Here is a 25,919-nt window from a genome sequence, read left to right on the forward strand (position 1 = left end):
ATAATCATTGATTTTTGGAACAATGTAAGAGTAATGGGATGATCATTCTCTTCGAAAAATTGTTTTATAAAATTCATTCTTATGCTAAATGTATTAGTTTTGAAAATTTGTTCCTCATGATGATCAATAACTTATTAAAGGGTTGATTATTACCTTCCAAATAAACATATAGAAGGATTGTGTGTCTACTTTGTTTTTCACATCTACAGACCGGGCACGATACCAAAGGATTGTTGCCAAAAGAGCATGTCCCAAACCCTAACACATGGAAAACGAAAATAAACTTCAAAATAGTGAAAGGATCAAACACTTCACATTTACTATATATATCCATATATGTAACAATATAATACAATTTGAAAATTTATAGAACAAACTAAACTTTCCTAAAAGAATGTCGCCACCAATTTTGACACTAATAACGTATCAAACCATATAGATATAAAGACAATATATTATATGCAACAAAGGTTGAAATTTTCCTTATTCTAGTACACTTGATACACATTGTGTATGCATTAGCGAATGAGTTGCTTTAGACTTTTAGATGACACAATTGTAGAAAAGTATACTATTTCTATATTTTTATAATTGACCAACCATTGTATTGCATAAATTCCAACATGAGATGGAAATAGAGTATATAAATTGAATTCCTTGAAACTCACTATTCTACAAACATAATCAAAATCACATTCTGATCCTCTAAGCATGAAACTTATAAGAACATATAAGACAAAACAAAGAGTAAATTCATAACTAAATCTATATAAGTAAATAGCACATCACCGTGGTCAATTTGCTCCAGAGGTAGGAAGATGTTGCTCCCACAAATAGAATGGCAGCTACATAAGCCATTTCAAGAATTGAAACACAAATCCAGAATACCTAGAAGAAAAAAAACATTTAGGGAAATCCTGGATACACGAGGGCTTAACTAAGTCATATAGGATGCTACATGAGAAGAACGTACTCGTTTTTGACCCAAAAGTACTGTCATATTTCGAATGCCAAACTTTTCATCTCCTTCAACGTCCGGTATATCCTTGATGAAATGAAAAAAAATAATTTTTACTTTCACATCTAATACACATGCATATATTTTCAAAAATATAAGATTTTATCTTTTTACCTTGAACAATGCTACAACTATAGAGAAGATGATTGTGGATACTATACCAAAAAACAATGATCTTGGATAAATAATTGGCCTCTTGAACACATAAGCCTGCACATTTTAATTTTATATACATATATTAGCAACCAAAAAGCATCTAACTTGGTAGAAAGTTGGCTCTACTATATAAAAAACTAAAATGTATCTACTAGACAAAATGTTATGTAAATTACTACTATGTAGCCTAAACCCTAAAATATAGGAATAAATTTGTGTAATATAGTGTATCATGAATTCAAATAAAGCAAAACAAAAGCTTGGATGAAAGATTTTTTTGTTGCAATTGTGTGCTCAAAAGCTAATGTATTGACAAGATCACCTTCATGTGAAGAAATAATCCAAGTTGACACATTATTCCTCGATCAATTATGAAGTTTATGGTTGTAAGCACCGAAGATCTCTTCCATCTCAATAGAGGCAACTGAGAAATTTTAGAGACATAAAAAAATGCAGTCACTATCAAATAAAATTCCCAGACCAAGGCTTTCAAGAAGCTAACATTCAAATCTAATTTTTTAAAAAGAAAACTAGTATCCCAGACTTTCAATTCTTAACCAATCTTTTACTATACATAGTTTCATTTATAAAAAAGAAAATTAAAAGTAACTACAAGTATTGTATATCACATTTTTAAAGTTATTGACTGATCTTTATTAATTTAAAATAATTCATTTTCTTATTAAGTATAATTTTGAAAGATGTTACAATGAGCATGGTCGTGCTAAGGGAAGCATGACTCTACAAGAGGTTTGAATTTTGGCTTTAGATGCATCTACGAGGCACAAAGGTGCTGAAAGCAGGCACAGTCACCTATTCAAGGGTTTTATAATTAGTGTCTCAAATCTAGAACAACAAAGAACACCCATGTTGAAATCTCTACCAGTCAAAAGTTGGGGATTGTGAATTAAATGTATGTTAATTGATATACTTGTTATATGCCTAACTTACATGAATGTATTATACCTGTTATATTTTTGAAGGCGACACCTTTGACACCGAAAGGGTAGTAAGAACTAAAAAAAGTTAAATGATTAAAGGAAAAGTTAAGACATAACATCTATTTGGACAAAGAAGAGATGTTCGTCTCCATCATACCTCAAAGGATTATGTTATATTTCGATAAGAGAAAGTTGTATTACAGTACAAGGAGAGCACACTCTGAGAGTTTGAGCTAAAATTTATCATAAGGATGAAAAAAGACAAGTAAAATAGAGATTTAAATGCCTTATTAAATATAATATTCTGTTATGTTTTATATCTTATTGTTTTACTTGTATATGCCCATTTATGTTATATGTTATTGTAGTGTGCCTAGGATACTTACTACGATGTTTGTTTCGTTAGTATATTCTATCATATTTCAAAGTATATAGAATGAGGAAATAACTGAAGGAGAACGAGTTTCCATGCTTATACCTTAGAACATTTACATATTCTTATAGCTTTTAGACTCAATACCTCTTGAATGAATATTATATTTATGGTTATTTAAGATTTATAGGTACACCACTTGCCTTTTATTTTTTTTGTTCTCTCCAATATCCTCCCGAGATTTTCCATATTGTATATTATATTTACTGCAAGTATTTATTTAGACTAGACATTCACTGTATAATGTTCCCTTAACTATGATAAAGCACAACACAAGTCTTATTGATATTGAAATGAAAAAATTGTAAAAAGACTCGCAACAATTAATTATGCCTTAAATAATAACGAGGAAGGAAAGGAAGTTTAAGTGCTATTGAAATGAACTCACATTTATTGAATAAGCAGATGCTAGAACAAAATGGGAGGAAATAACCAAAATTAATGGCAGCGAACCTATAATCCATCCGATCCCAAAACTCTGTAAAAAAAGAATAAAATGATAAACCTTACTAAAGATTATCAATTAAGTTTATCTTGAACAATATGTAATTAGAAAAAGTACATAAAAAATATAAAACTATCACTATCATACTTTGTCATTAATTATTATTCACCACGTTGTGGTTAGTTTAATGACTAGGACATTGAACTCATGTGCAACCAATGTAGTAAAAATTCCATAATTAAATTTTTATTTAATGGATAAAATTTATTATTTTGATGAAATGTTTTTGGGACAAACCATTGTAAATATATCAAATAGTTTATTAATACCTATTACATTAGACAATTATAAGAGTGTGGACTTTTTTAAAGATAAGATCGAAATTTTAGAGAAAACAAATTGATTGCTAAACAAAGACAAGATCATAATCCTAAAGATATTATCAAGGAAAATATTTAAATGAAATGACTTTGAGTTCTTAGATGGTAACAATCTACAGCAGGGTGTAGGATCCCAAAAGCATATACATAGAGAAAGAAACCACATATTCTGTTAATTATGAAAACTTTTTGATTCTCATACTATTTCAAATATTAAAAAAAATAAAAATAAATATTCATATTTGCATGTTTAAATTTATACCAAGTAATTGAACAATAATAGAAGAACTAATTGGTTCCCTTTTTTTTTTTTGTTACAAACTAATTAGTTCCCTAAAATATAGAAAACAATTTATATTAATAACAACGAAAATCAAGTACGAGACATGATATGAATCAAAGTTAACATAAAGGAAATTTAATACCGAAATCAAACATGACGCTGTAATAATGACAATAGTTCTAAGAGAAAACTCCCCGGATGCCATTGGAAGATAAGGTTTGTTTATCTGCAATTAATACAATATAAAATAAATATATTATTTTTTCAACAACAAAAAAAGAAAAATTACACAATAAAAAGTTACTTTTGTGATCATATAGAACTTTTTTGGGATGGTTTTACACCAGGTATTGTAATACCATTGTATAAAACAAGACCTGTCAGAAATTTTATGTAAATTTTCTCTTAAAAAAACATCGGTTGATAATTATGAATTTTGATGTCTAAAGTAATGCATTTTTATAATAATTTGGTTAAGCTATTTTTTAAGTCTCATTTTATTTACATTATTGAATTTGATTTTTTAAAATTTTTAATTTAATTCAGTAATTAGTTTTTAAAAATAATAGTCCATGTTGCTATTCATTCCAAATTGATACCGCGACAATATTAATTAAATCAAATGAAAGGATAAAATTATTTTTTTAAATATAAAAGATTAAATTAAACATTTTTAAAATAGATAAAATAAATTGAATAATAATTGGAATAAAAAGTTATACGGTCTATGTAATATTTAATTAAGTGTTTTTATATTAAAATCATATTAGATTATTGAAACAATAAGAAAATACAAAAAAAATTATTATTTTAAAAATTTTCCTAATTCTTTTATCTGTTTTGCATTGGTTTAAAATTTATTATCAGTTGTTGTATGATTCAAGATTTTTTTTAGTTAATGCATCAATATCACATGATTCTCGATCAGATTAGTTGAACTGAATGGTTCAATATAATTTTAAAAAAAATGATTAAAATTGAAATCAATTTATACATGAAAAAAAAAATAAAAAACTTAACCACATTAACAAGATAACGATAGACAACAAATTGAGTACTAGAAATGGGAAATATGATCACAAAAAAAAAAGTTATCTAATTAAAGAATTGTACCTAGGTAAGTTTACTAATCAATGAGGGTCTCTGATTAGTGGTTTATTTGACTCTAGGTGGGAAGAAATATAAGATTTTTGCTTCGAGCAAAATTTCGTAATCTCTTGTTTTTCAGAACTTGAGAAAGAGAAATCTAGAGAGCAAAGTTGTGACTAGTGGTTTTCTTTTTCTCTTCTTCCTTCTAGGTTCTTCGGGTGTGTGAAATTCGTAGTTGGGATCAGTGGTGGTGGTGTGCTTGTTCGGGTGTGGAGCTTTGAAGCTCAAATTTTCCTTCTTCCTTTTCTCTGATTTTGAGAGTGGGAAATTGAGGTAAGGGAAGTTAGGATGAATGATCAATTGATTGGTTGTGTTGCATGTGAGTAGGATTCTAAATTGTTACACGAATTGAATGATTTTCGAATTTGGAATATTGTGTTGGTGGGGATTTTGGTGAAGGTTAGGGAAAATGATGCATAATTGATGATTTTGACCACCTTTAGAGTTGCATGTGTTGTTTCTTGGTGAATATTGAATTGTAAAATATGTATGCATGTGTTGTTTGTAACACATGTGTTGGATTTTCTGTATTTCAAATGGATTGAAGTGATTCTCAAAGTCTACATTCATAGATTTCTAATGTCACGTTGAGCACGCCTTCGTAGTGCTTGGCGTAGTTTCAACCAAAGAGCTTAATGCTTCGTGATGTTAAGCATAGGATCAGTAGCTTCAAGTACAAGGAGAGAGACTCGTCTCAAGTTGGGACGGTGTTGGACGTATTTTGAATGGCGTCAAGCCTAAGAGGTTGGGGAGTCTCTAACTAGGTGATGTTGGATACTATTAAGGTGATGTCGAGGGTGAGTCAAACAAAGACTCTCTACTTGATAAGAAGTTGAGCATGAGTTTTGCCACATTAGGCATAAGGTCATAGGGGATCTCCACCTTGATCATTCTTGGCACGATTTGGATGGTGTTGAGGGTGAGTAAGGAAGAGAGTTCCCTACCTCAATGGTGTGTGATGATTTTTCTATATATGTCGATTAGATATGAAATATGTAGATGTTTGTATAGTGTTGGATGATGGTGAGCATATGTATGTCATATATTGGTATGATATTCTTGATCTCTTTATGCATGGACTGAATGTGATGTATATAGATGATGTATGCATGAGGTATAGCTTTTAAAAATGCAATATGGAATTAAGGCATGTTAGCTAATTTAGGACTTGAGGAAAGGAAATTGTTTTAGAAAAATAAAGATCCAACATAGGAAATCTTGGATTGGTGTCTGGGTAGGGCACTATTGGAAAACCCTCCTTAAGTAGATGTGTCTCTTGGAGTGGTTTGAGGTGCGTTAATGTCTCTTCTTGGTCCTTAGTTAGTGGTTAAGTAGGATAAGAGGTCAACGACTATAACCCTTAACCAAGTACTTGGAAAGGTTGTGTGATTCTTTGATGATAATCAATGGAAGAATTTCATATGTGACTTGGTAATGCATGCATACCAAGGTCATGGTAAGCCTATATTCAACTGTATTATTCCTAAAGATGGAACTATACTTTCCTAGTGTAAGTGACAAGACACAAGAAATCAGAGGAGGGATTGATATCCCATTTTGTTATGATCGAGCTAATGCTTTAAGTGTAAAAATGATTGGATTGATTTGGTAGGGTGGATAAGGAGAGAAACACAGAGAGAGAGGGGGGGGGGAGAGATCTACTTACTCAAAGAGTAAGTCTATCTAGACTTATTTCACTCAATAACTCATGTTTTATATTAAATTTTGACTATCCAACTGTTAAATTAAAAATTCTTTATGCATAGATAAAATCTATGAATTTTTAAACAATTTTAAAACTATTTGATACTATATTGGTTAAAAACCTAATTTGGTCCCTTATAATATTTTTTGTTTCAATTTAGTCCCACTTTAATTTTTGGTTTCAATTTGGTCCCTAATAATTTAAATTATTGCAATGTCGGACTTCCGTCCAAATTATTTAAACAGAGTTAACTGTTGGCCACGTGGATCCCACATAGATGCATAGGTGGATGCCAAATTTCTTTAATGCATCTGGAACCAGAACGGCCCATTCTGCTTGCACTCTTGGTGTGTTAATTTTGTACCTGGAACAGGCTGTTCCAGATGCAAAATTTACATACCAATAGTGCAAGCAGAACGGGCCGTTCTGGTTTCAGAACAGACCGTTCTGGTTCTAAAATGCCAAACATAAACAATCGATGATTATAGTTCACGTCCATGATTCTAAATCACGATTGTGAATCGTGCAAGGAAAAAGACCCAAGGTACAAAACATTTCAAACACTGGATTTGGTAATATTGTCAATGGGGATTGATAACTTCAATTGCTAAACATTTGGGATATACAATGTATCACTAAGGACAATGGTGACAGGTTTTATTTCATTGTTAGTCAAACTGGAGTGAACAACTTATTACCAAATCGGCACTATACAGTCAAGGATGAAACGACATGGTGTTTTCCCTTGAAGTCATTGACCGATGTACCCCAACAACAACAACTTATTCTTGAGGAGGTACAACCTGAAGTAGAGGAAGAGGACACACAGAACCAACATTTCACCACACAATCACAAATACAGGTAAATAATGTTGATATCTTGTCAGCCATTCAGTTTATGGATCGTCGATTGCAAGAGATGAATGAACACCAACAACACTATAATTATATAGTGGATAAGATGTATTATTGGCACCTTGAGCGTTATCCAGATGATTTCTCTTCTCAGTAAATTCTTTGAACTTTCTTAGTATATGTTATGTTATGCATTTTTGTTTCCAATCTTTGAACCATATTTCAGTCTTTGAATTTATGTTATGCTATGAATTTTTGTTTTCAATTTTTGAACTGTAACACCCCGAATTTTCTACTAATACAATGTTGAATATTATTATTTTTATATAGTTATTTTTGTTAATTAAACGGGTTTTATAGAGGTTTGTATTAATTATGAAAATTTTATATAAAGTTAATTTTGATTTTTTTAGGCCCAGAACGGCCTGTTCCGAAAAGCGGAACGGGCTGTTCCCAAAAAGCGGAATGGGCTGTTCCAAAAAGTGGAATGGGCCGTTCCAAAGGATGAAAGTGAACTATTTTGAAGGACCAGAACGGGCCGTTACAAATGGTGGAACGGGCCGTTCCAAATTTGTAAAAAACGCCTAATTGGGTTTTTCCAAAACGGGCCGTTCCCAAAGTGAAACGGGCCGTTCCAGAGTAATAAAAATGCCTAAAAAGTTAAGTTGGAAACGGGTCGTTCTCCTTATGGTCAAGCTGTGTAAAAATGAACTCCAGAACGGGCCGTTCTGCTTTTTGAAAACGGGTCGTTCCGATTTTGGAACGGGCCGTTCCAGTTGAAAATTTTGCACAGATTCGAAGGATCCGGAACGGGCTGTTCCGAATTCAATACGGGTCGTTCCGGGTACACCAGGTTGCCTATAAATAGGGGCAAGGGGTGAAAAAATTTATATTCAGTAAGAAGTGAAAATTTTAGAGAAAGAGAAAGAGAAAGAGAAAGAAAGAGAGGGAAAGGAAGAGGGAATCCTGAGGAGGAGGCCCTGCCCAAGTTTCAACTCCGCTTATCCAGGTAAGGGGGGAGTGAGAAACCTCGCTCAGTGGTGTGGGGATAATTGTTGGATAGTTTGTTTGTCGGATTGGCCCCCAATCCCTTGCCGTTGTTCTGTCTGATTTTCTGTTTGCTCTACTTTATTCCTTGTTGGAAATAATAAATGATTATGTAATCCCAATCCCTTGCCGTTGTTCTGTCTGATTTTCTGTTTGCTCTACTTTATTCCTTGTTGGAAATAATAAATGATTATGTAATCCCAATCCCTTGCCGTTGTTCTGTCTGATTTTCTATTTGCTCTACTTTATTCCTTGTTGGAAATAATAAATGATTATGTCATTAACGTTAAAAATGAATAAGTTTTAATATGATAAGAATGCCCTTTGTGGATTCCTGTGCGGACCTTATGAGGAGTATTTACGACATGACCATGTGAACTATGGACAAATGACATGAGACCTAAAAATGGACTATTGAGACAAACTGTGATTATAAGAACATGAAAAATGATGACATGATGTACTAAATGAAATTATGTAATAAGTTAAATATTGAGTCAATGAAATAATGACTGTATGACATGCATCATATGCATATATGACTCCAGGTGTGCCGTTGAGGCCGCATACCAGTGATGTAACTTGCTAACAAGGTGTACCTTAGGGTCACCAGTGATGTAACTTGCTAACAAGGTGTACCTTAGGGTCACCGGTGATGTAACATGCTAACAAGGTGTGCCTTAGGGTCACCGGTGATGTAACAAGCTAACCAGGTGTACCTTCGGGTCACCAGTGATGTAACCAGGTGTGCTTTAGGGTCACCAGTGATGATGAATTGTGAAACTTCCTTATGGCGCCACATGCATGCATTTATGAGTCGAGTTCATGACATCATTGCATGATAAATGAGTGTATATGTGATATTGATGATGTATGTGTATTGTTTACATGTTACTTATAATCGTTGTGTGTGTGTGGGTGCTATCTAACCTTTATTTCTTCACCTAAAACTGAGTGAGATGTTTCTCACTCCCTTGTTATTTTTGTATATGTTTAAATTATGTTGCAGGTGATCAGCATCATGAGGATGTTGGTAATGAGGCTTAAGGCTTCACTTGGGCATGCTCTGACAAGATGTGACATCGGGCATAGCTAGGCTTATTTTTGATGTTATTATTTTAAAAAGTTTTAATTTTCTCTTCTTTTGTAATTTTGAACGTTCTTGAGAAAAGACCAAAATGTATATTTTTGTTATATTATTTTTATTACATGAATTGAAAGTTATAAATTAATTCCTAACTAGGAGGCACTGCCACCTTTGTTAGAATTAATCTATATTTTCCTTTATATGATTTCTTGAGTTTTAATACTTATATGTTGACTTCTTATGATTTATGAGTTACGAATGTGAATCTTCTACCTTCTAATATTTGAGACATTTGTTTTATCATGAAAGATGTTATCAATTATGAAAGATTTTTATTTACTCGAAAAAGAGAAAAGAAAAATTAGTTTACATTTATTGTGTATTAATATTGGGGTAGAGGGTGTCACATTTAGTGGTATCAGAGCAGGTCGATCTAATCGACCGTGAGTTATGTACTTATCTTGATTCTGTTGTGTACTCTGACAGTGTTTTGTTTGTTGTATACTTTGATGATGCTTTGCTTTGATAATGATGATGATGATGTTCTCCTTGTGCTGATATTGTAGAGTTTGATATTGTTAAGTTATTTTGTAATTAAAGGAATAATAATCATGATAGTGTTAGCTATTACCAGTATGACCGCTCTTCTTCATTCTTATGATTGCTTATTTGTTTGATACTTCTTGCTTATGTAAGAAGTAGTGGCTGAGTGGTATCACTTGTGTTGCAAGCATATGTGCGAATAATAGACGAGATATTGTGCCAATATTGTAGGGGCTATTGAGGCCTTAGATTTGGGTAAGACATTGATTTTTTTTTCTAGTGTATTAAGAGTTTACGATTGGTGAAATTTTTGAAAGCTATAGTTGTAGCAATTGAATCCAAGGATGATGTATGTTGAGAATTGGAATTTTGGTATTCTTAAGGAGAGATTGAAGTATTGTTGATTTCTAGAGTTTGATGGTTGCATGTGAATTTTATATTCTAAGCCTTTTGTACTGAATATGTGAGTTGTTTGGTTTAGATTTGTAGTGGAAAACTTTGATATGAATTTGAGGTGGAAAGGAGTAAGTTTGGAAGGATTGAGGTATTTTGTGGCCTAGATGTTGATGCGTTATTGTGTAGGGGATGTTTGCACTCTAGTTATAGCTACTTTGGTGATCAAAGGTCTAGTTGTAAGCATTGAATATATCTGTGGTGATTTTTGAATTTTTAGCTAAGAAGATGATCCTTTTAAAATCTCATTTCTCCCTAAGAGTTGTAGCTTATTCACTTAGCTTTCTTTGGTGATAGGTTGAGATCACGTGGATGAGTAGAACTCTCTATGTGTTGTTTGATAGTTGTTGAAAGGAGAAGTTAGGCTGTATAATAATGTTTTCGGGTTAGTAGGCAATGCAAGGATAAGAATTGACTTTGTTAAGATGTTTTGGGGTGTTTTCATGTGGATTGAGAGGTTGTTTAAGGTTGTATGATGCTATGTGGTAAAGGTTGTTCATGTACATGCTTATGGATGGTATATATGAAGGTTTATAGTAGGAATTCTAATATGACTTGATATGCATGTATGTTGATATGTGGATAGATGACTTTAGGGATCAATTAATGAAGGTTGTGTGTTTAATGAGATTGACCTTAGGATGTGATATCATCATATTAGAGTTAAGGGTGAGGATATATTCAAGACAGCGTTACGTCAAGTTACCTAAGTATGAATTTCTATTGTATGAGGTGAACTTTCTAGGTCTTGTAATTTCTAGTGGAGATATAATGTAGATCTATCTGTGGTAGAAGTTGTGTTTAAGTGGGAGATACTAAAGTCAGTTAGTGTGGATATGAATTTTCTTGAATTAATTATTATAGGAGATTTATTGAGGAAATTTCTTAGATAACCTTACCTTTGACTAGATTGATCAGGAAAAGATAGTTGCCTTTAAGGAATAGTAAGTGTGAAAGTATTTTCTAAACTCTTAGAAAAATTGACTAGTGTTAACATTACCGGACTCTAGTAAGTCTTATGTGGTATGTAGTAATGGCTTTGAAGATAGGTTTGGGTGGATTATTGATGCAAAGATAGTAACTTATGTTTTTAAGTATCTAGGTAATGGAAAATTCATGAGAGAAATTACCTTACCCATGACCTTGAATTAGAGGTTGTAATAGTTACGCTTGAGATTTTGGAGACATTACTGGTATAATTCTAAGCTTGAGGTATTTAGTGATCATAAGGATCTTAAATATCTGTTTGATCCGAAGGAGTTGAATATGAGATAGAAGAGATAGTTGGAAATTGTAAGGATTAAGATTTTAATCTTAGTTGTTATCTGGGTAAATCTAAAGTAGTGGTCGATGCTTTGAGTAGGAAACATCTATATTCATCTTTCTTTATGGTTAAAGAGATGTATCTTTTGGCTCAGATTAGAAATTTAAGTTTGACTTGTGAAATTACTCCTAGTAGTGAGAGACTAGGTATGACTCGAGTAACGAGTGGATTGTTGAAGGGTATTGAATAAGCATAATTAGTTTATTCATTTTGTGGCAAGGTATGAGGCTATAGGACAAGCTAGTAAATAAGAGTTTGCTTGGGGTATTAATGAAGTGGTAAGACTTGAAGACCGAGTATGGGTACATAGTGAACTTACACTTAGGCTTCTAATCCTTGGAGAGGGTTATAAAAGTAAAACTAATATAGTGACAAATGCCCTGAGTAGGATGAGCATTCATCTATCATTTTGATGATATAAAGGTTGGATTCGATTGAGGATGTTAGAAACTTAAGCGTGATGTGTGAGCTCACCCTTAAGAACATTGAATTGAATATGTTGAAAGGATTAATAGATTAATGGATGAGATTAGAGGACCCAGGAGTTAGATTCTTTCTTAGTGACCCAAATGAAATAGATTGGCAGAGATATAAATAGCCTTTTGGAAGTTGATGATAAAATCTATGTGCTTAGTAAACCCAAATTAAGGAAGATGATCTTAGAAAAAAATACATAAGAGTACTTTTTGCATTCATTTAGGAGTTACTAAAATGTATCAGAGTGGCGCAGCGGGAATGTGATGGTCTAAGGTGAAAAGAGAAGTAGAGGAGATGGTTAGAGTTTCTTAAAGATTATGACTTCCAATTGTGAATTATCACCCGGTAAGGCGTATGTTGTAGCTGACACTTTAAGTAGAAAATCTTTGAGGGTGTTTTCTTTGATGATTAGGGAATTGCATATGATTGAGGAATTTAGAGATATGAACTTAGGGTGTAAGTTGACCTCTAAGAGTATTAAGTTGGGAACTTTGAGAGTGACTAATAGCTTGATAAATGAGATTAAAGAAGGTCAGAAGGTAGATCCTTTTCTTATTGAGTCAAGAAGAGAAGTTGAATCAAGGTGTGGAGAGTGAGTTTAGACTTGAATGGATGAAGTTTTGAGATCTAAGAATAGGTTGTACATTCCTAGTGTGCCAAAGTTTAAGAGAGCAATTCTAGAAGAAGGTCATAGGAGTAGCCTTAGTATCCATCCAGGAGTCACTAAGATGTACCAAGACCTTAAAAAGATGTTTTGGTGGCCTAAGATGAAAAAGGAAGTGGAGGAATTTATGTATGCTTGCTTAGTATGTCAAAAAGATAAGGTAGAATACCAAAAACTTTCAGATTTATTGCAACCTTTAGACGTCCTAAATTGGAAATAAGATTCTATATCTATGGACTTAGTTGTAGTTATGTACGATATTCTTAAAAAATTTGATCTTATGGATAGGCTTACCAAGTTTGTTCACCTTGTACTTATGAACATTAGACATTTCTTGAAAAGATTGGTAGAGTTGTACATCAATAAGGTAGTGAGTGCTACATGGGAATTAGAAAGCAAGATGCGAGAAACTTATCTATTTCTGTTTTCAGGTAAATTTCGAGGACGAAATTTCTAAAAGGAGGGGAGAATTGTAACACCCCGAATTTTCTACTAATACAATGTTGAATATTATTATTTTTATATAGTTATTTTTGTTAATTAAAGGGGTTTTATAGAGGTTTGTATTAATTATGAAAATTTTATATAAAGTTAATTTTGATTTTTTTAGGCCCAGAACGGCCTGTTCTGAAAAGCGGAACGGGCTGTTCCCAAAAAGCGGAACGGGCTATTCCAAAAAGTGGAACGGGTCGTTCCAAAAGATGAAAGTGAACTATTTTGAAGGACCAGAACGGGCCGTTTCAAATGGTGGAACGGGCCATTCCAAATTTGTAAAAATGCCTAATTGGGTTTTTCCAGAACGGGCCATTCCCAAAGTGAAACGGGCCGTTCCAGAGTAATAAAAATGCCTAAAAAGTTAAGTTGGAAACGGGTCGTTCTACTTATGGTCAAGCTGTGTAAAAATGAACTCCAGAACGGGTCGTTCTGATTTCAGAACGGGCCGTTCTGCTTTTTGAAAACGAGTCGTTCCGATTTTGGAACGGGCCGTTCCAGTTGAAAATTTTGCACAGATTCGAAGGATCCGAAACGGGCTGTTCCGAATTCAATACGGGCCATTCCGGGTACACCAAGTTGCCTATAAATAGGGGAAAGGGGTGAAAAAAATTTATATTCAGTAAAAAGTGAAAATTTTAGAGAGAGAGAGAGAGAGAGAAAGAGAAAGAAAGAGAGGGAAAGGAAGAGGGAATCCTGAGGAGGAGGCCCTGCCCAAGTTTCAATTGCGCTTATCCAAGTAAGGGGGGAGTGAGAAACCTCACTCAGGGGTGTGGGGATAATGGTTGGATAGTCTGTTTGTCGAATTGGCCCCCAATCCCTTTCTGTTGTTCTGTCTGATTTTTTGTTTGCTCTACTTTATTCCTTGTTGGAAATAATAAATGATTATGTAATCCCAATCTCTTGTCGTTGTTCTGTCTGATTTTCTGTTTGCTCTACTTTATTCCTTGTTGGAAATAATAAATGATTATGTAATCTCAATCCCTTGCTGTTGTTCTGTCTGATTTTCTATTTGCTCTACTTTATTCCTTGTTGGAAATAATAAATGATTATGTCATTAACCTTAAAAATGAATAAGTTTTAATATGAATAAGAATGCCCTTTGTGGATTCCTGTGCGGACCTTATGAGGAGTATTTATGACATGACCATGTGAACTATGGACAAATGACATGAGACCTAAAAATGGACTATTAAGACAAACTGTGATTATAAGAACATGAAAAATGATGACATGATGTACTAACTAGGCTTATTTTTGATGTTATTATTTTAAAAAGCTTTAATTTTCTCTTCTTTTGTAATTTTGAACGTTCTTGAGAAAAGACCAAAATGTACATTTTTGTTATATTATTTTTATTACATGAATTGAAAGTTATAAATTAATTCCTAACTAGGAGGCACTGCCACCTTTGTTGGAATTAATCTATATTTTCTTTTATATGATTTCTTGAGTTTTAATACTTATATGTTGACTTCTTATGATTTATGAGTTACGAATGTGAATCTTATACCTTCTAATATTTGAGACATTTGTTTTATCATGAAAGATGTTATCAACTATGAAAGATTTTTATTTACTCAAAAAAGAGAAAAGAAAAATTAGTTTACATTTATTGTGTATTAATGTTGGGGTAGAGGGTGTCACATGAACCACATTGTTGCATTTTTTTTGAACGTACGTATGTTTTTTGCGTTTTGTAACAGTCCGTTCTAAATCTTGAACGGCCCGTTCTAAAACTAGAACGGTCTGTTCGGGTTTCAGAGCGACCCGTTCGGGTTTCAGAATGGTCTGTTCTGCTTGCACTTGTTGTGTGTTAAATAATGCATCTGGAACGGCCCTTTCCAGGTGTAAAATTAACACACCAATAGTACAAGCAGAACGGGTCGTTCTGGTTTCAGAATGGGTCGTTCTGGTTCCAGATGCATTAAAGAAATTTGGCATCCACTTATGCATCTACATGGCATCCACATGGCCAACAGTTAACTCTGTTTAAATAATTTGGACAGAAGTCTGACATTGCAGTAATTTAAATTATTAGAGACTAAATTGAAACCAAAAATTAAAGTGGAACTAAATTAAAACAAAAAAAAATATTATAAGGGACCAAATTAGTATTTTAACCTACTATATTTCATCAATTCAAATCGATGGATATATAATCATAAAAACATTTTAGATGTTTTGAATTAATGAAACGACATATTAAATAATTTTTAAAGTTTTAAAAAATTTGTAAACTTGATTTATACATTAAAAATTTTAATTCAACGGTTAAATCGCTAAAATTTGGTATAGAACATTAGTTATTGAGTAGAGTAAATCTAAGTAGATTTACACAGTTAACTCAAGTGAGATATTTCTCACCCCTGTTTTGTTTATTTTATGTTCTATTTATGTATTGCAAGTGAGGATCATTTCGAGGATAATGTTGGAGATGTGGCTAGGCCTTATTTATTAGTGGTGTATCGAACTTTGGTAGGTGTTAAGTGTCTTTTATTCCTCATTTACACTCAATTTTTTGTACTCTTTTTGGTAATTGTAGATATATATTTAGAATATTTTACCCCCTGAATTGGAAGAATCAAGTTATACTAAATAGGTAGAAGAGTAGTAGCAAAATCTTAATAATTTTCCTCCATTTGTGCAGAAAATTTGAGAAGACAGAGTTCCACAGCCATAGCTGTGGATCTGGAGCTCTAGCTGTGAAAATATGGGGAGGAATTAGAAGGTCAGAAAGTTGTAGTTATAATTGTGGTTCTGCAGCTATAGCTATGGAAATCTAGAATGCAAAATTAAGGGTTCAGAGACTTGAAGCTAAAGTTGTGGACTCACAGCTAAAGCCATGGAGCACCCAGGATCCAGCAAAAGTTCACAGTCATAGCTGTGGTTTCACCATTGCAACGCTAGGACTTACTTCACCATGAAGGATTTGCCACAGCTATGGCTATGGATCTGCAGCTGCAGCGTTCGAGGTTACTTCACCTTGAAGAATTCTCCACAGCCATAGTTGTGGATTTACAACTACAGCTGTGGGAGAAAAAATCACTTTTTGCCCCCTGTTTTGAAGCTAATATAAAAGGAGAATAGAAGAACTGAAAGAAGGACGAAAATAGAGAGAAAAACAAGAGTTGGGAGCATAGAAGGAAGGAAGAACAGAGTGGGAACGAAGATTTGGTGGCTGCATCACTTGGGAACGAGGATCAACTCCTTTTCTTCATCTCTTCCTTTGTAATTTCTTCTTCCACTCCTTTAATCTTGTAAATGGCCATGAGGGGCTAAATCTTTGAGGATTGGTCTGGATCTAACTACTAACTCTTCTTCTTCTTAAATATATATATGCATTTCATTTTCATTACTTGTGCTTGATTCGTCTCTTAATGCTTATATCGGCTTGATCACCCGTTGTATGATTTTTGGTTTTTGAATCCGGTTGAAAAACGTTTTAGAAAACCCGAACTGAAACTTGCACCTAAACATCTCTTGCTTTAGGAATAGACTTGATTTGTTTAGTCACCTTGTTCAAGTCATTGTTTTTAATACAAAGTGTTAATTTCAAAACATAAAAGAATCATGTTTTAGATTAATCACTTTAGGATTTAACTTTGAAGGATCTTGTTGAATTACTAAATAAACGTGAAAATCATGAAATTGAAATCAGTAGGATTTAACTTTAGGATTGTTTTCTTAATTCATCATGAGTAGGTTTTGATGTTAATTTTCCATTGTAATTACTTGTTTAATTTTCTTTTAAAATTTTGATCTATGTTTTATAGATGTCACTACTTCTATCCAAGAGGTTTTATAAACCGTTTTTCAGTATTGAAGTTATCAAAAGCTTTTTATCATTTTTTTTATTTTATATAATTTATTCGTATGTGTGATAAAGAATGTCATATGATAACTTGTCAAGTTGTTAAAAAAATCTAATCTATTTTTTAACTTGTTTTTGTAAATCAATATGCTCGCTAAATATCATTCTGTTTGAAATGCTTTTGATAAAAGTACATTGTCTGTTGGCACAAATTCGTTATACTTTGTTTAATTGTTTTACATTGTCTGACTTAACACAGAAAGTTAAGTCTTTCGTAAAAATTGTAAAAATTATTTAAAATATAATTTCAACTCTTTCTTATGTTCACCTCAAAAAAAAAAACTCTTTCTTATGTTTTCCTTTAATTAATGGGTATGCATTAACACTTGTTAAAAAAAAAATTTTTTTAAAAAAAATCAACGATTGTACTAATCGACAATTCATAATACTTAAAATATACCAATTGAATTAGGAAATGTTATAATTGACACATTTATATTTGGGGAAAAAATAATATACATTAAATTGAATTTATTTAATACTATATTAGCAAAAATTCATTACAATTTGAAAACATCATCTATTTAAAAATAAAAGTATTTAATTTAATAGCCGATTTATTAATATTTGATATAATAAAGAGTTATTCAGTTAAGTAACTCTGCTTCTCCAATGATAACTTCATCTTTTTCCCATATAATGATATTCTCATGGGTTGTCATCACGTATTAATCTGAATAAAAATATCTTCAAATTTGTATCCAACTTTATAAAAGAAATTGTAGGTTTTTAAAATATTATGCCAAAATGAGTTGCATCAGCTCAATTCTAAGTATAAACTATTTTCAATCGAAAAGTACACCAAATTTAATTCTCAAAACTCAAATTTTGTCTAGTTCAATACCTATGTTCAAAAAGACAAAAAATAACTACGCATTACTCAGTATATTATTTAAGTCAATCTATAAGTTTCATACCTTGTCTATTTCATAGTCAGCTATATGATTTATGCCCATCCCATAAAGAGTTATAGGATAGATAACTGACATGGCCTGAAATAAAATAATTCACAAATATTAATAAAGTTAATTAGGTGAAGGAGGCAAATACTAAATAGCCTCCATCGGAAATTTTTAAACCACCAACAATTTTGAGTCGCCACCTTCAACAAACCAATGAAAAATGTTGGAGAAATATCTGATAAATTATCTATTGCAAGGAGAGACACGGAAGCTATGTTCACAGCCTGTACAAACACAAACAAATTAAGTAAATCTTTCTAAAATATTACACATTTTTTTTGACAGGGGTTCATATACACCAAAGAATATTTGGATTAATTAATATTATTTAAAAGATTGATTCAAGAGAAAAAGGTTTGACTTAACTGTGGCAACCATTGCGTATGGCCTACTAAACTTGTAAAATGCATACAAGAAATCTATGGTAGTGGTCCATAAGCTTTTTCGACTAGGTTCAGATTCTAATGATTCTCCAGGTGCTGCATTCACAACATAACTTCTAGAAAATTCTTTACTTGTGGATGCTGCCCCAATGCATCTATAATCATGCTTCAAATTATGTTGCTTCTCATGTCTCACGATGGGATATTCATTTTGGATTTTCTCACTTTTATACCATGATGCTTTTGGTACGTGACAACCTATAGTATCAAATGTGGAATGTTAGTAGCATTTAAAAAAGAGATTTTGATATATCTTTTAATTAGGACAAATAAAAAGAGTAAAACCACAAATTCTATTCTCGAAGTATCATTCTATTTTCTAAATGGGTTTTAAAGTAAGACAAAAATACAATAAAATAATTTAAGCATTATATTCCAAAAACTATTAGAAATCGTGTTAAATAATTCATTAATATTAAAAGAAAAACTCTTCAACTTGATCTCTATTTTTTTTTTCAAAATAAACATCTTAGGAATTACAATGATGGTTTCATAATTTTAAGAACCATTTAGAAACTATAAAAAAAAAAAAAATTAAAAAGAGAGTTATTTCTTGTTGAGAAAATTAACAGTTTATTAAAAAAAATATGTAGCAAAATCTAGTAAGAATATTTGATAGTATATAAATGATTTCTATTGTTCACACTCTTGGAAAGAGCACACACAAAAATCACTAATATTTGTTACTCTACGAAGATATCTTGATCTGTTCTCTTCCGAATTTTATAAAACGAAATAAATACTTTGGCCAATAACAATTAACAACAATTATTATTATCCTTTTTATTTTTGTGGCGGGGCACATTCGAAGCACGCCAACAATTTGTACCATATCAATTTTATCATATATATAAGCAGAAAAAGAGAAACTTCATACTTTTTAATTTTAAAATTTTTAGATAAAATGAAAAGAGATAAATTGAATATCAACAATTATTTTATTTAGTTTCTTCAAATAAGTATAATGATTCACTAAAAATTATAGGTCAAACACAATTATTCCTCATGTATTTATTTATTAATTTTCTCTTTCTGTACTCTCTTTCTAGGTCTTAATTAGTTGTACGAATCGTAAAGGAATCTTCAACAAATCAATTTTACATTTCCTTTTATAAAAAAATACTTTTAATTGTGAATTCATATATCAATACATTTACATATAGTCAAAATTTCCAATGATTTTTAGTATACAATATGAAATAGTAGTTATATTCTACCCAAGAACTAGCAAGCGTTTGTCTGACTACAACACACAATTTTTTTTACATGTAGTTTTGAATTTAATTCTGAAATATTCATTAATATTGAAAAAGATACTATTAAGTAGAATCTTTATTTTAATGTTTGATGATATCACATATAGAGAAGTCAACCCTTATAGGTTCCAGGTTGATCTAGCAAAAAAAAATTATTTAGTTGATAGGTTGACCTATCAAATTATAAAATTATTAAAGATAAAAAATTTTAAAATGTAAATACATACGTAAAACATGAAAAATATTCTTAATATAATGAAAAAAAAATCATAAAATATTACATCACTGTCATTTAAGAGTAGATTATCATTAATTAGATCATAATCAACTATTCATGAAACCAAAATAAATAAAACGATAAACAGTAGTTTTAATGTGTTAAACTACCTCCACAATGGTAAAATAAATAAATAAAAAAAGAAATATTTATCATCTTTCAAAACAGAAGGGAAGAGGCAATACCACTGGGTGGCTCTACATATTTATCTATAGAAATAATTAAAAAAAATGTGTACAAATAAATCCGTGAAATAATCTGATGCGTACGTAAAAAAGTTACTTTATTTTGTAGTTGAGTAGTTACATTTTTTGTGAGTGGTTGACTAAAAAAATACGAGTAGAATGTATTGTGAAATTTACATAAAAGAACAAAATTAATAATTTATAGAGTAGTTAAGGGGTAATTAAAATAGATAAATTGTGTACATGAAAGATGTAGATATCTTTATTATAGTTATAGATAAATGAATGGATTCACAAATTGACTCACTTTGATGTTTCTTGGTATAATATCTCAAACAGGCCAAAACGGGTTAGAAAAATATAAAAGAAAGACTGAACAAATTGGTCCAACATATTCAAAGTTATGCCCGCGAGAAGGGTGTTCATAAACGGTTTCATTCAAAAATCAAGTAAATTGAAAATCATATAATATATACATGATTTTTTTAATTATCTTTATAATGATTATCATACATATTACAATTTATTTAACATTTTTAAAGAGAACTAACACTAAAAAAACTTGAAAACATTCCAATTAAAATTGCTTTAAATTAGATTGGATCAAATCGAATTTAAATTTTTAAAACCAATAACATGATCGAATAATGAATTAAAAACTGAAATAATTAATTCAGACGATTTCTCATCAAAATCTACATTTATAAATCACTTATTACATAAGTGTAAAGGAGAATTCTTTCTTGACTCATTGGCTGTCAACTCCAAATAGAAAAACTGATAGAGCAAGAGCCCTTCTACTTAAGATTTAAAAGTGAAGAGTTGATAAAAGGTACCCTTTAACAATAGCAACATAATGAAGCATTGCAATAATTTTTGTCCAAATTAAGGGATGGATATATATATATATCATAGACACGAAAAAAGAATTTAAAAAGAAAAGAAAAATAGACATACTTGCATGGTAACTTTTGGCACATTTTTTAGCCCTCCCATGACTTGCAACTGCCAATAATGTCTACATGTTAGTCCCAACATATTTCTCTTAAACATGAACAAACATCTTAATTTTTCAGAAATATTACACAAAAAATGGACCAAGTTTCATGGCTTACCCGCAGGAACGGAAAAGGTTACAGGGAAAGACCCAAGATGCATAGAAGCCATTAACTCTTCAGTGAGCTTTTGTCGTTCAGTTTCATCAAACACAACACAACAAACTCCTTCTCATAGAGACAGCTTAGTCGTATCATTTAAAGTTGTTTGAAATCGCATTATTAATAAATGGTTTAATTTGCTTCCAAATCAACATTGTGTTAGGCAAGCCGTATACATCACAGATCATAATTGATTAATTAAATACTATTATAATCTTCATTAATATGCAACTTACTACTACGTACTAACATAATCGACAATTAATTCAACTTAGTTACTTGTACAACAATTTTTTGTATCGGGTTTTTTAAGTGAGTAGCTTGGGGCATTGGTTAAAGAATTAATATATAGAAAGTTTTTATTTATTAATTTTGTAATTAAAATGTTGTATTATTTTATTTCTAAATCAATGTACTAAAGACACCGGTTAGTATTTTCTTTTATTTAAAATATTCTCTTTCTTTTTCATAATTAATATCATTTTAGATTTTGTTTAACAAAACAAGAAAAACTAATAAAAAAAATGAAAGTTAATGATGATATCACAAAACTAATTTTATGATTAATGTTTTTCCTTCTAGAAACTACACAAATTGTAACACTCTCTACCTTACATGTCATAACACATATTATAATATAAAATTGAAATATTTCTTATAAATAACTCAAAATCCATAAAAATAAAAAGAGTCATATTATTAACACAAACTAAACTTAATAGAACTAATGTAATTATAAAGGAATTAAAATTAAACTACTCAAATTAAATAATATGAATCAAATTATAACTAGTCTTGACAGATTATCAGTGTCACATGTCCTATTAAAGCAAAATCCAACATTGAGGTCTAGGCTTCACCACCAACATAGCGTCATGCCGATGATCACCTAGAGAGATCACAAGGAAACAACACAAAAGAAAAAGGACTGAAAAATATCTCACTTTGACTCACGGTACAGGAATGCAACTCGGCTAGCCAAAAATAAACAATGCATACAATAAGATATAACATATACAGTTACACATTATCATCATACTTAATTTATTCATAACATAACAAACAACAACAAGTAACATTATAATGCATATGCAATGAACACGAACTACATTTTATCATTCATGTGACATTAGTAAAAATATCACATTTTTGCATTGTTGCTAGCAACACACTAAAGTAGTCTAGGAGTACATGCGAGTCACACCCTTTACGTACTCTCACTAAAAGGACATACTATCAGGATCTGGTCAGGATAGCTAAATCATGTAAGATACATCTCATGCTCATGAGGGCAAGAGTAGGACTTCCAAACTGAGTTATTCCAGGTTGGTTTCCAAGATTTTACACAAGGGACCTTCCCTAACAATGTATTTCATATCGTACCCTTACAAAAAAAAATATTTTATGCATATGATGTGCATGTTAAACAAACTTTATGCATCACATTCACATGATTCCATAATTTTACATACACATATTCCTCATATCATATTACTCATCAATCATATTCATACATTCATATGTATACCAGGTCATATCTACATTAACATCACAACACATAATTATGGCAATGGAATTTAACAAAAGAAAAGTAGAGAATTCGCAGGTAGGATGGTGCCCAACATCACACGCCCCACACTTAATGCGATACCACCAAAGGATCACATTGGTCTTTATCTGAATTGCACTTAGTGTGACCGACTCCATGCCTAGCGAGAACACCACTGTGAGCTCTCTAAAGTGTCTAACCCTAGCGAGAGTCAACTCACGCCCAATGGAAGCGTCATAGGGAATCCCTGAAACTTTCACGCCCGATAAGGGTCATCCCACACCCAACGTGAGAGACCCCAAGAAAATATAGAATTTATGAATCACACATCAATTCATCAAAACATCCAATTCAATCGGTAAACATATTCCATAGCAAGTAATTAACAATTAATATCACCTAATTTACACATAGAACCAATATCTTTACTGAAAATCACATCAAGTTCCCTTAGGGTTTTCCATGGAAACTCACAGGGACCTTAGAGCACATAATTACCATCTAAAACATAAAATTAATCATACATTCAGATATAATTCATGCAATTAATTATGAATAAGAAGAAAAAGGAGCAAAATAGAAGTATTAGGAGAAACCCCCTTATACATAGGCATACAACACACATTGGATTAGAGGTCAATTTCACTATCCACCATACAAACTCATGCCCAGAGCAAGGTTTCTCACTCCCCCTTTACATAGATAAGCTCTAGATGATTTGGTGCAAAACTTTAGGGTGATTTTCTTCCTACTTCTATTATTCAAACTCTAAAGCACGTACGTAAAAATAGAAATGTAAACGAGTTTGATTAAAAAATGAAAACTCCTCTTTTAAAAATGCTAACTTCCCTTTAATCCTTTAATTAAAACATATTGTACTTGCACGAGGGTATGTCAGTAATTGTTTTGCGTTTTCGGAGTCTTCGTCCTCCATATGCTTGTCCTAGCGAAAGGAGGGGTACCTGCAAAAAACATTACAACGCTCAAGTCATTCCTCGAAGTCAGAGAGATCAATGCTAATCAATTTTGATAATTATTAAAACATATCTTTTTCGTCACTAATCATCTTTATTTATACTAAACTTAATGGGCTTAGGCCCATAAACAGACCCACAATGAGATCCATTAATTTTAATATGTTAGGTTCTGTGAGCCATTGTAAAGAGCCGATGACTCCTCAGCTTGTTTCATGTTTATACAATTATGTCGAGAAGTCTTCCATCTTTCTCTTATACCTATCCGGTATACATACTAACCGGTTACAAATTACTTCTCTTTTAATAAAATATTATATTATTCTTTAACAAAATATCATATACTATATTTTAAAATATATTACATAATAAAATAAATATCAAATTGTCCATCTTAATAAAATAAAAACATCAAAATTACTTATAAAATATTTATATTATATTTTATAAAAAAGAAACGAGGTGTTAGACAAATAAAATAGTATTAGTACCATAGAATACGTGAATAATATTCAGCATTTGTATTTGTTGTCAACTATCGAATACGTCACATTTTGCGTTCTAAATTGCATACCTATCATTTTCAGGAAAATCACATGTCCCACAATGCAAAAATTATATTAACACGAAATTTCTGTTTCAAAGAGCCATTGTCAACGCTTTCTAGTAAACAAAGTACATTTGAATCACAAGGCAAATTATTAAATTTCCTTTTTAATTATTATGCAAAATAATTTAACATTTTTCCTTCGTAAGCTCTCAAACAAAATTACGATTACATTTACTCTGGCATGAAAAGGACATTTTTCAAAGGCCATTTTCCATCAATTGTACTATGTGACATATGTACATGGAAGATAATGAAGGCACTTGCTCCCATTATCATTTTACACATACATATATATTTTTATTAAAAAAAATATTTTTTTAAAAAATTATATTTTAATAAAATAAATATATATTTAAATTATCATATATATATATATAATATAAATTTGGAAGAAATGTTCATTTATTTTATATTTTTCAAATTTTTGAAGAAGATTAGTTCTCATATGTGATAAAGAATACTCTTTCATAATGAATCAATTTTTTAAAAAAATTTAATTATATAATATATATATATATATATATATATTAATGCTCACATATATAATATAATATATTAAAAAAATAATTTTTGATAAAATAAAATTTGCATTATTTATGTTTTTTATTTATTGTATATGTTGATTAAAAAAAATTAAAATAATAAACATTGTAAGATTATATACATTGATTAAAAAAATCAAAATAGAAAAGACTGGATGATTTATGTTCTATTTAAAATTTTTATTATAAAATATGTTTTAAAATAAATTATCATCTAAAAATTTATATTAGATATTAAAAACATGTTTATATCATAAATAAACTTAACTTAATTTTTATACAATTTAACGTATTCATTTTTTATGTTTTTATTAGTGTTAAATTATTATAAAATATGTGTTTAGGATTGTAGTTCAAATCAAATATTTAAAAAAAATTGTCTATAACAGATAAATAAGTTATATTTAGAACATGTATTTTAAAAAAAAGTTAAATTTAAACTTATTAAATTATAATATAACTTAGTCTAGTTTAATTTATTTTCATCCTTAATCGTAATCGTAAATATAAAAACTTATAAAAAATATTTATGATATATATTTATATATTTAAAAGTTATATATTAAATTTTTAATATTATAAATATATGAATAAATATTGTTTTTATCATCTAAATTTTTTGGATCCATTACTAGATA

The 25,919-nt window shown here is 30.8% G+C and overlaps 1 protein-coding gene across 1 annotated transcript in view; it reads right to left on the reverse strand.

The window, feature by feature from the left end:
• The window catches only part of LOC114916945 (naringenin 8-dimethylallyltransferase 1, chloroplastic), a 39,273-nt gene extending 17,399 nt beyond the window's left edge, over window positions 1–21,874 (reverse strand). Inside the window, exons 1-12 of the mRNA XM_029274663.2 lie at window positions 21,565–21,874; window positions 21,407–21,454; window positions 18,655–18,929; window positions 18,429–18,512; window positions 18,244–18,318; window positions 3,799–3,882; window positions 2,937–3,026; window positions 1,497–1,598; window positions 1,133–1,228; window positions 974–1,045; window positions 790–888; window positions 154–258 (exon numbers count right to left, since the gene is read on the reverse strand). Of these exons, the coding sequence (XP_029130496.1) occupies window positions 154–258; window positions 790–888; window positions 974–1,045; window positions 1,133–1,228; window positions 1,497–1,598; window positions 2,937–3,026; window positions 3,799–3,882; window positions 18,244–18,318; window positions 18,429–18,512; window positions 18,655–18,929; window positions 21,407–21,454; window positions 21,565–21,616 (1,182 nt within the window). The 5' untranslated portion in view covers window positions 21,617–21,874. The remainder of the gene's footprint in view (window positions 1–153; window positions 259–789; window positions 889–973; window positions 1,046–1,132; window positions 1,229–1,496; window positions 1,599–2,936; window positions 3,027–3,798; window positions 3,883–18,243; window positions 18,319–18,428; window positions 18,513–18,654; window positions 18,930–21,406; window positions 21,455–21,564) is intronic.
• Window positions 21,875–25,919: the final 4,045 nt, after the last annotated feature.

This window comes from Cajanus cajan, chromosome 1 (assembly GCF_000230855.2).
Source record: "Cajanus cajan strain Asha chromosome 1, NIPB_CcT2T_4, whole genome shotgun sequence".
In the NCBI taxonomy this organism is placed as follows: Eukaryota; Viridiplantae; Streptophyta; class Magnoliopsida; order Fabales; family Fabaceae; genus Cajanus; species Cajanus cajan.